Below are 11,315 nucleotides of genomic sequence, written 5' to 3'. Positions count from 1 at the left end.
TTTCCCTCTGTAGTTCAGGTCCCTGTGGTCTTTTTAGTGAATTTAGCTCTGTAAGGTGTATGTCCCACTCCAGCCAACCCTATTACCCACCCCCGCCCCCACCCAAGAAACAGTGAACACTTGATGATTGCAACTACCCTTTATTCCTAGGATGGAAGGTGTTCTGAATTACATCTCGGGCCCCTGATTCCCAGGTGTCAAGGCTTCCAGCCCCTCAAAGCGTTGGAATAAGCACGTTCAAGGAGGCTCACTGGGCAGGTGGCCAACATCCCTTTCAAGGGGATACACCATAAAGATGACATTGTCCCAGGGAGGGAGGGCAGGGTGACCTGGTCTGACCACCTCAAAGCCCATGTAGCTGAAGGCCCGCAGCAGGGCACCTGTGAAAGGATAGAACAAATGATTAGAACATGCTTTAAAACTCAATACATGTATGCCCCCAGATTTGATTTCTTCCACTAGGGAGTGGCCCTGGGAAGCAGTGTAGTGCAGGCATATAGGATGTGCTTTAGTCAAACAGACCTAGGCTCTAACCTTGGCTTTAACACTTGTTCTGTGAGTTAGTCCTTCAGAACTTCAGTTTCCCATTTATAAAATTTTCCATTTATAAATCATAGAACCTTCCTCCTCACAGAATTTAAGATTAAATGAGATGTTCATGAAGTGCTTAACACTAGAGATTGGTGAGGTCTACTTATATACTAATACAATGATGGCATAGTAAGCTCTGAAATAGTAGCTATCACTTATGAATGGTTATTCACCATCCATTGTCTTATATCCAACAGAGTTTGAACTCCGTGAGGCAAGAGGCTGTGGTTTTTGTAACATATGCTCCAGGCATCTGGTTAAATATGTTCCCATTCCCTTGGCCTTATGTCTGACCCTTTCACATTGTACGTGCTCAATATATTTGAGATCCATTTTGTCCTGCTGACCACATCCTTCGAATGGATTCTGTCTAATTTTGCCAGTGCTCCTTCAGTGTGGCCCCTAACACCACCTGCAGGGGCTTCCTCAGAGTCCACTTGTAACTTGATGGAACAGAATGCTAGGCACTTTAACTTCCTTCGCGGTGGGTGGGAAGAAAAGAATCCCTGAAATGCCTGAGGGTGCATTTTTAAAGATGGGGGAAGAGGGTCTCCTATAAAGGAAAAGGAGTTATCCAGCTGCCTCAGCACGAAGAGGAAGAACAGCAGATCCCCACCTCTGTCGTTCCGATCATTCTGGAAGTTCACAAACACGGAGTCCACATTTGTCTTCTCTTCCACGTACTCCAGCGTTGCAGTCAAACTAGCAGCCACAGAAAAACAGTTAAAATGTTTGGCCAACTCAGAATCCAGAAAGACACCTACTTGGAGCAGAAAAAATCTTATTGGTTGTTTTCTGCCCTCCACCCACCCAAGCCAGGAAATGGAAGTTGTTAAACTAGTTTTAGTAGATTTTTCTCTGAAGCCAAGAGATTGCACACCACTGGATGTAAGCCACAGAAGGGGCCTGGAGAGAAACGACTACTGAGATGAACAGTTAGAAAGTACTTCCCGTTATTCAACTATTTCTGGATCTGAGTCCAACTTCCCATGGACTCTTACCCCTTGAAACCCAGATCCTGGCTTAGCTCACAGGCTTGTCTGCATGCCAGGTGAATGGATTGCTTATATCTAGCTCTAGAATTAGCCCTATGTACTATGACATGATAGAAGGGTGAAATCCCCTACCTGTTCCCTCCCCATTCTCCCTTCCAGGCTCAGTCACCTTTCCCGGTTGCCTTGATCCAAGGCCCGATATGGGATATCCAGGAAGAGTCGACGGTCACAGAGAAGGCCGTGCCAATGGGCGGAGGTTTGGGAGGTGAGGCGGAAGTGAAAGTCTAACTGTACTGGGTCCTGGTGGAGCAGGGGATCAGTAGCTAGCACCGTCAAGTTCCCAGCCTGGAAAAGGAGTAAAAATGCTCCTCTAGCCTTCAAATCAGACCTCAGGCAGATTGGGGTGTGTCCGTTGAAGCAAGGTGGGCGTTGATTGGGGGAGCCTGGGAGAATCGGAGCCAAGATCTTAAAGATGCAATAATATCCTTTAGTCCTAGGAACTAATAGCCTATGCCTATTATGGAGTTCTCCTTTATATCAAACAATCCAGCTGAGGCAGTATTACTGCCTGCTGACTTCAACGCAGGAGTACGATAACCATTTAGGAACTTAGAAATGTTTACATCAGAGAGTTTAGGATTTAAACAAAGCTTTATAATGTGCTTCCTTTCTCACTAATAATTTCCACTTTTTTCATTATATGGGTTTTCTCTAAATTCTTCTATTTAAAATGCCGTGATTACAACCAGGCTTGTTATTGCAATATGATATGTGGGCAAGTTCTGGATTCCAGATCCTGCGTAGCATCTAAACAGCTTTATGTCCCAGAAGTCCTATAAAGTTCGTTCTACCTTTGTCCCCACTCCCTTTTTTCCCATCCTGATTTTCACTACCATCTGTATGACCTTGATTTTATAGTCTGTGGGCCATTGTCTATATAAAAAGTAGCTTTTACACATGCATTCCAGGATTCCATCTACCTCTATAATTGATCTTCCAACTTGCCAATGTCGCTCCTCTGCAAGGTATGCAAGCAAAGGGCTGCCCTGTCACAGCACCAGCTCATAGTTCACTTACCGAATACAGTTCTTTAAGCTGGTCGTGGTTACCCTGCTCGGTGCTTTTGCCCACCTGGAGGCCTACTAGGGACTCAGGAGCACTGGAGGCAGGAACGGGGCTGGAGTGTCAAGTCCTCCTCTTCCTTATAAGTGATGCTGGTTGGGAAGGAGACCCAAATTAGTTTATCTTGGAATCTGAGATGGGAAGACATAACTTCTAGATACACAGTACCAGGCTCTGGCATGATCTGTATTTTCTGTTGTCCAGCCTGTTTCTATGTTCCTGGGTCAACCAGATGGAAATATTCTAAAGTTCCATGCCAGCTTTCCACCCCCTATTCTGTTGTTATTTCTTGCTATTTGGGAAATTCTTTCAAATTCTTACACTTTTTCCTTACATTTTATATAAACAACTACAAATAGAGATGAAAACAAGTACCTTTTATAACAACGAGGCAGCATCTTCTCCCGGAGGGTGATCCGGTACTTGTAACAGTAAAGGTAATAGGCGTATGGTGACCAGATCGGGTAGAGGTAGTTACGTGTTTTTCCCCTCTTGATATAAGAAAGGGAGTAGACAGAGGGGCGACACCTGTTACAAGGCAGTTTTTCAGTTCAGTGCCTCCCTGTGGCAAAGTGAGGTTCACAGGTGGGTGGCAGAGGTTTAGGCAACCTGGTGTCATTGTGACCCGCTGGGCACTATGACATGGACAAGGGGTCAGCCCTTATGTCACCTCAGGACTCCACTCTGCTGCTCACCTACCGTAATCCCTTATCTAAGGCTCATATTCGACTAGTATGCACGTTATGGCCGTATGAATGATTTAAAAATAGAACTTGAAGACTTCTGTACTGGTTGGCCAAAAGCCCTGCCCGAGCACTTGTGCCCACCCACCCTGCTCCTCTGGGGACACTCCCCTTCCCCTAAAATCCAGCAAATAAAGAGTTGGTATCTGACACTGCAGGAGTCTTCCAAGGCTCTGATCCAGTGGTGACCTGATTAGTTGGTTCCCAGTTCATACCAGTTGAGTGTTTTTATTATCCCTACCCTTAATAACCCAGGGTTGCTACAGATTGTTGAATCCTACCTTGTAGGGTAGGAATTGCAAACTAAATGCCTTCAGGGGCCTAGACGGCTTATGGAAATTAGTGGAGTGGCAGGGTAGGGCTGTAGCAAAATAGGAAAGCTCACACCTTATCTAAAGGAAGTCCACACAACTCAGTTCCATCCAGTTCCATGCAGGAATGCAGACTTGATGGTGCTGTATCATATGATTTTTGAACAGAAACTGGAAAGAGAGTTTTGTAGTAAATTTCTCCAATTAAAAAAAATATCGACTACTAAAAAAAGGTTGATACATTGTAAGCAAAATTTGGTTCTGGGGCTGCCAATTTGAGACCTCTGCATATTTATCCATTCAACAAATATTTATTGAGGGTCTATTATGAGCCAGGCACTATTCTAGGTGCTTGAGATACATCAATGAACAAAACAAATTCCTGCCCTAAGGAGCATATCTTCCAAAAGTGAGAGGACAACCCTAGAAAAATAAATATAGTAAATTATTTAGTATGTTAGAAGGTAACTGCTATGGGGTGGGGGGAATAGAGCAAGATAAAGGAAGATAAGGAACATGAAGGGGATGGGTCAGGGTTACAATAACAAATAGGGTGATCTCTCATTGAAAAAAACTGACATTTAAACACTTGGAGGATGTGAGGTTGTTAACCAAGCCAGCATCTGAGGATAAGAGCATCCAATGCAGAAGCAGCCAGTGCAAAAGCCCTGAGCAGGAAATGTGCCTGCTGTTTTCAAGAAACAAGGAGGCCACTGTGGGTGGAGCAGTGTAAACTACAGAGGAGCTAATGGGGTCAGATTACGTATGGCCTTGTAGACCATTTGATGGCCTTTTTCTTTTACCTTGAGTAAAGGAGGAAGTCATTACAAAGTTTTGGGTGGAAGAATGATATGATCTGACTTATGCTTTAAAAAGATCATTCTGGCTGCTATAAATAAGCTACAGAGAATTATAAACTGTAGAGAATGAAGGGATATCTTTTAGGGGACTATTGCAGTAATCCAGGAGAAAGTCGTGTCTTATTCCAGGGTAGAGCATTGGAGGTGGTGACAAATGGTTGGATTCTGGAAATACAAGTGCTCCTTGACTTACAATAGGGCTATGTCCTGATAAACCCATCGTATGTTGAAAGTATCATAAGTTGAAAATGCATATAATACACCTACCAAACACCATAGCTTAGCCTAGCCTACCTTAAACATGCTCAGACAACTTAGCCGACAGTTGGGTAAAATCATCTAACACAAAGCCTATTTTATAATAAAGTGTTGAATATTTCATGTAACTTATTGATGTCCTACTGAGTGCACATCACCTTCACACCATTACAAACTCAAAAATTGTAAATCCAAGTCAGGGACTATCTGTAATTTAAAGGTAGAACCCACAGGATTTCCTGATGGAGTATGAGGGAAAAGAGTTAGAATGGAAAGAATGGAGTTTCTGTCAACTGAGAGGAGAAAGGCTGCAAATGGGGCAGTTTTGGGGACGGGGGGGGCCTTAAATAAATTAGGACAGTTAACTTTGAAGTGTCCTTTAGATACATAAGAGGAAAATGACGAGTAACAGTTGAATATTTGAGACGAGTTTGGGAGATGTCTAGGATGGACTAGAAATTTGGGAGTCACTGGCATATAAATGGTATTGTAAGCCACGAGACCGGATGAGATCAACAGTGACTGTATACTGAGAAGAGTAAAGGTTCAAAAACGGAGTCCCGGGGGCTTTGGTTTTTTTGCTTTTTTTTTTTTTCTTTTTTTTTTTTTGAGACGGAGTCTCGCTCTGTCGCCCACGCTGGAGTGCAGTGGCGCGATCTTGGCTCACTGCAAGCTCCGCCTCCTGGGTTCACGCCATTCTCCTGCCTCAGCCTCCCGAGTAGCTGGGACTACAAGCGCCCGCCACCGAGCCCGGCTAGTTTTTGTTTTTTTTTTTTTTTTTTGTATTTTTTAGTAGAGACGGGGTTTCACCGTGTTAGCCAGGATAGTCTCGATCTCCTGACCTCGTGATCCGCCTGTCTCGGCCTCCCAAAGTGCTGGGATTACAGGCTTGAGCCACCGCCCCCGGCCGTCCCGGGGGCATTCTAAGAAGCAGGGAGAAAAGGAGAAATCAGCAGAGGAGACTGAAGAAGACCGGTGTCCCGGAGGCCACGTGAAGTGTATTTAGCAGGAAGGAGGACTGGTCAGTATGTTTAAGGGCCAGTCTTTCCATAATCTCTGCCAAACGGACCTTCTTTCATCCAATTTTTATGGTCTTCTGTCCAGTACTGAGACCCTCCCCAGAGGGAACTGTCGGGGCCCTACCATAGTTGCTTTTTTTCTATGGCTTACACAGCTTGTGATTTAGAATTCTCCTTTATTAGCTTAAATACTGCAGTGTAATGATTAAGGGTTAGGCTCTTCCTGGAGCTGGCAGAATTTTCCAAGGGATCCCATCCTTTACTACTTTTAGGTAGATTTGAAGTAAGGAAAAGTGAGAGCATCATTCATTCTCCCGTCAGTATCCAGTCATCACAAAACGTCAGAATTAAAAGTTACCCCAGCAACTAGAGCTAAAGCAAAGCCCACACTTTCCAGAGGAAGAGCGTCTTTTCCGGCGTCAGTCCACCTAACACTCATTCCATTATCAGTCAGTAATTCTGGGCGTCCCTCCCCTCTGCCAAAAAGAAAAAATAGGCAAGCCGCACTGCCATCTGTCCCCCGGCCCACTCCCCATCCACCAGCTCAGCCCAGACCAAAGCCGCCCCGGCGCGCCGCAGGCAGCCCTGGCGGGGGCCTTTCCTGCCGCCCGACGCTGGGGTCCTCCCTTAGGTTTCATTCTGTGCCTGCGAACATGGCGGCGCTCGTGGTGACGGCGCCCGGCAGAGCTCTGCTACGGGCGGGCACTGAGCGGCTGCTGCGGGGAGGTATCCAGGAGCTACTGCGGCCGCGACATGAAGGGAACTCCCCTGGCCTGGCGCGCGACTTCAGCCTCTCTCAAAATCGGGTGAGGGCCGAGTCTGGGGTAGGGGGTAGATAACGCTCGAGTATAGTTCCTGGAGGCTCACTGGGACCTGGAGGGGGCCGATGTGGGGGTGGCGGGCTTTCCTTTAAGGGCTGGCGGCCGTGGTGGAGGGAGACGGTGTTCCTTGTGGAGACTAGCTCACCGTCGCTTTCCTGGCCGCCAGGGCACGGTCATCGTGGAGCGCTGGTGGAAGGTACCGCTGGCCGGGGAGGGCCGGAAGCCGCGCCTGCACCGGCGACATCGCGTCTATAAGCTGGTGGAGGACACGAAGCATCGGCCCAAGGAAAACCTGGAGCTCATCCTCACGCAGTCGGTGGAGAGTAAGGCCCGGGCCGAGGCTCCTCCTCTGAGGCTGGTCCAATTTGGCATCAGCTTTTTCCTGCCTGTCCCCCTCAACTATTTGCCTTGTTTTTTCTTTGTGGAAATAATCAGCTCTATATGTGAGAAGAGGAAGCCATAAAAACTATTGTGATTGTGACATTGGCCTCCAGCATTGAAAATTAAAACATAAAGACAGCAAGCAACATCGTTAACAGGGTGTGGGGAGAGGAGCCTGACAATTTGTGCCACAGATACTGACATCCTCTCATGGGACAACTCCTCCCTGTATACAGGGGATATTAAATTTATACATCAAGTCGTAAAGAAACTAATTAGCAGTCTCTTAAATCTTGTTCCTAGTGAATATGAATTAGCATTTCTTTTAGGAAAAATAAGCACTGTGAGAAAGAGGTGCTTCTCTCTTTGATCATCTTTTCTTTAGGGACTCCTAGATGGTTCCAATCCCCTGTCTCTGTTCTCATTGACAGATATTGGAGTCCGGGGTGACCTGGTGTCAGTGAGGAAATCTTTGGGCCGGAATGGACTCCTTCCTCAGGGACTGGCTGTATATGCATCCCCTGAAAACAAGAAGCTGTTTGAAGAGGAGAAATCGGTGAGCTCAAAGGAAGGACAGAGACTTGGAGAGATAAAACAACTTTTCTCTCGCAGCTTCTTTCCCTTTGATATTTAACTTGAAAATGAAATAGGAACTAGAAGAACAGGAATCCAGAAGCCCAGCCAATGCCCAGCATGGGAATAGTTTGATGCTATTTAACATGGGTTCATTTTTCTCTTACTGCTTTTCATCTTTAACTTTCTTTTCTAGCTGAGACAAGAAGGAAAATTAGAGAAGCTCCAGACCAAGGCAGGTGAAGTGGTGAGTAGAAACGTAAAAAGTATTTATTGATCACTTACAAGACTTAACAACCTCACCCTGAGAGTCTTCCTGATTCCCTTGAGGTCTCCTGATTGCAGGCAGATCCAAGAGTGGGAGAAAGGGGAAGTGTTGTGGCTGCCCCACAAAACCGGTATGGAGACCTCTTGGGAGATCCCTGATGTGTTGGGTGAAGTGCCCTAAAGTACCAAGGGAGGTCCCAATCTGGGAATCAGGGAACCCATGGAATAGTCTGAGATGAGGCCTCCACCTTCAAGGATATTTATGAACAAGTTGGAGAGAACATAGACACATGAGAAGATAATCAGTACAGGCGCCCGCCACTATACCCAGCTAATTTTTGTATTTTTGGTAGAGACGGGGTTTCACCATGTTGGCCATGCTGGTCTCAAACTCCTGGGCTGAAGTGATCCACCTACCTTGGCCTTCCAGAGTGCTGGGATTTCAGGCGTGAGCCATCGTGCTTGGCTTGCATACCTTGTGACCTGACATGTTTCCTCTCCTTTGACTCCAACTCATAATTCCTTTCAGACAGTGAAATTTCTAAAAAGCTGTCGCCTGGAGGTAGGAATGAAGAACAATGTCAAATGGGAGCTGAACCCTGAAATAGTTGCCCGCCACTTCTTCAAGAATGTGAGTGTTCCCAAAAACCACTCTACCCCTGAGGTGGAAGCTGCCTCTGGGAAGGAGGCCTGAGATTGATCCCTTTGTTAGGGAGGGGTGTGACCATCCAGCTGTAGTTAGGGAAAGTATTCTTGGTTGGTTTGCAGGCGTATGGGAAGGAAATGGCTAAGGACTGAGGATGGTCACATAGAATTTAAAGATTGGTAGGAAAAGGTGCTGGTTTCCATTTATTTCCTGTCTACCTAGGGAAATGCTGGGGATTTGTGACTCACTGGAGAATTGTTACTTCTGTAGATGAAGTGGTTTTGGCCTCAAACCCTGTTTCTCTGTGAATCTACCTCCCTTTCTGAGAAATCAGAATTGAATTTCTCTACTACTGTCTAGGAAGGTGTATGCCCTTCTCTCCCATGGAATCAGCCAGAGTAGACACCCCAGTTTTATTCATCCCTGTGCAGGAAATCCTGTAACCCTCTTTATGAGGTTACCTAAAGTGGCAGTCACGAAAACAGTTCATTTGAGCTGAGATTTTTTTTTTTTTTCCAGCTTGGTGTTGTGGTTGCCCCACATACATTAAAGTTACCAGAAGAGCCTATCACACGGTGGGGCGAGTATTGGTGTGAGGTGACGGTGAGTGTTTTGCATACTTTCTTTTCTTCTTTTCTTTCTCCTTTTTCACCCCCTTTTTCCTTTTTTTTCCTTTTTCTTTCCCAAGACAGGGTTTTGTTTCATTGCCCAGGCTGGATTCAAATTCCTGGGTTCAAGTGATCCTCCCACCTCAGCCTTCCAGGTAGCTAGCTAGGACTACAGGCATTAGCCACCACACTTGGCACCTAGCTCTCCCTTTTTTCTTTTTCTCTTTTTTTTTTTTTTTTTGAGATGGAGTCTCACTCTGTTGCCCAGGCTAGAGTGCAGTGGCATGATCTCAGCTCGCTGCAACCTCCACCTCCCAGGTTCAAGCGATCCTTCTGCCTCAGCCCCCCTAGTAGCTGGGATTACAGGCATATGCCACCATACCTGGCTAATTTTTGTATTTTAGTAGAGACAGGGTTTCCCCATGTTGGCCAGGCTGGCCTCAAACTCCTGACCTCAGGTGATCCATCCGCCTCAGCCTCCCAAAGTGCTGGGATTACAGGCATGAGCCACTGTGCCCAGCCCTAGCTCTCCTTTTTCTGACTGGGAGAAAAGTCAGGGTGAAAAGCTGGGATTAGGTAGTGTTAATTCTTACCTACCTGACTGATCTCTGAGAATTTCCATTGTTTTGTGTGCAGGTAAATGGGCTTGATACTATAAGAGTGCCTATGTCTGTGGTGAACTTTGAGAAGCCCAAGACCAAAAGGTATAAGTACTGGTTAGCTCAGCAAACTGCCAACCGCATGGCCCCCACCAGCCCCCAGATCTAAATCTCTCCCTCCAAGACAGCAAAGCAGAATCAGGAGCAGTGGAGCAGAAATGGGCAAGCACCTTGATCTCACTCCCAGTTCTGACCAAATGCAGAATTTTAGAGAACATCTGAAGACATCAGACTGCACTGCGTATACATGTTGAATTCTTCATTTTCGCCATCTTTAACTATCGTCACTGGGGCAGTCTTGTTCCAGAAGTACCAGGCTGTAGATTTGATAAGCCAGATACAATAGACCGAAACTATCCAAAACCTGTTTAGCTTCTTCCTCCATTGGAGTTTATTGGGACAAACAGAAGAACCAGCCATTGTCTCCAGTACTTGCCACATTCTCATCATCCAAGCTGAACATTTGTATCCCAAGCAGACATAAAGAGATTATGTTCTTTTTAAGTGTTGTTTATTGGTCTTGAGTAGATGGGACAGGACATCCAACTGACATACTTCCTTGAGCCACAGAGGTTTGCTGCTACAAAGGAAAGAAGAGAGTATCTTAGACTTCATCCCACAGTTACTGTGGTATGAACAAATTGTGCTGAACAAGTTGATGATGTGTTTGGTCTTAACACTTACTCTTCTTAGATATATTGACGTAGTCATCAGTGTGAATAAGCACAATGGATTTTACTTCTCTAAGACCTGAATAAGGCCTAAGGGTAATTGTTGGAAAGCTGGGATGAAAGAAGCTTTAAAAGGGAACCTTGTTCCTTGAACCAGCTCCCAAAATTCTGAAAAAGAAATTACCTTAATTTCCTTGACCAAGATTAAGATAGGGAGCTAGTCGTGAGGTAACTCTGGAATGGATGAATGGATGTCTTGATGGGAGATAAGGAAAGTAGATAGTTTTCTTTCTTTTTTTTTTTTTCTTTTTTGAGACGGAGTCTCGCTTTGTCGCCCAGCCTGGAGTGCAGTGGCATGATCTCCGCTCACTGCAACCTTCCAGGTTCAAGTGATTCTCCTGCCTCAGCCTCCCAAGTAGCTGGGACTACAGGCATGTGCCGCAGCACCCAGCTAATTTTTTATATTTTTACTAGAGACAGGGTTTCACCATATTGACCAGGCTGGTCTCAAACTCCTGACCTCATGATCCACCCACCTCAGCCTCCCAAAGTGCTGGGATTACAGGCATGAGCCACCACGCCTGGCCTGAAAGTAAATAGTTTTCTATAAGTTCAGAGTTTCATTAGTAGAAAAAAGAACATTCATTTTCAGGTGGATTGTGCCAAGGCCCCTCAAATACAATGTGAGGTCATTCAGTTTAGGGTAGTAGATGGGATCATTGACTCCTTTGCTATCCATACCATACCAGATGTTGGTTTCTTTCCTATTTGAGCTCACCTACCACTCTGA

General features: G+C 45.8%; 2 protein-coding genes across 3 annotated transcripts; one reads left to right on the top strand and one right to left on the bottom strand.

Moving 5' to 3' along the window:
• Nucleotides 1–124: 124 nt before the first annotated feature.
• On the bottom strand, nucleotides 125–6,897 carry OAZ3 (ornithine decarboxylase antizyme 3). Its single transcript, XM_025385777.1, is given in 6 exon segments — nucleotides 125–380; nucleotides 1,208–1,293; nucleotides 1,756–1,931; nucleotides 2,664–2,738; nucleotides 2,740–2,800; nucleotides 6,866–6,897. Coding segments are annotated over 6 exon segments (573 nt in total). The 3' UTR covers nucleotides 125–237.
• Nucleotides 5,875–10,360, top strand: MRPL9 (mitochondrial ribosomal protein L9). 2 transcript variants are annotated; one of them, XM_025385757.1, is made up of 7 exons: nucleotides 5,875–6,705; nucleotides 6,887–7,043; nucleotides 7,533–7,657; nucleotides 7,871–7,921; nucleotides 8,471–8,572; nucleotides 9,107–9,190; nucleotides 9,832–10,360. In XM_025385757.1, exons 1-7 carry the CDS (start codon nucleotides 6,553–6,555, stop codon nucleotides 9,961–9,963), a joined length of 804 nt encoding a protein of 267 aa, XP_025241542.1. In that variant the 5' UTR covers nucleotides 5,875–6,552; the 3' UTR covers nucleotides 9,964–10,360. The 2 variants fall into 2 exon arrangements, with proteins under 2 accessions (XP_025241542.1, XP_025241551.1); XM_025385766.1 differs by lacking the exon at nucleotides 8,471–8,572.
• The last annotated feature ends 955 nt before the right edge of the window (nucleotides 10,361–11,315 follow it).

Source organism: Theropithecus gelada, chromosome 1, assembly GCF_003255815.1.
Source record: "Theropithecus gelada isolate Dixy chromosome 1, Tgel_1.0, whole genome shotgun sequence".
Lineage (NCBI taxonomy): Eukaryota > Metazoa > Chordata > Mammalia > Primates > Cercopithecidae > Theropithecus > Theropithecus gelada.
Note: the sequence above shows the minus strand (reverse complement) of the source record. Positions and strands in the feature narration are given on the sequence as shown.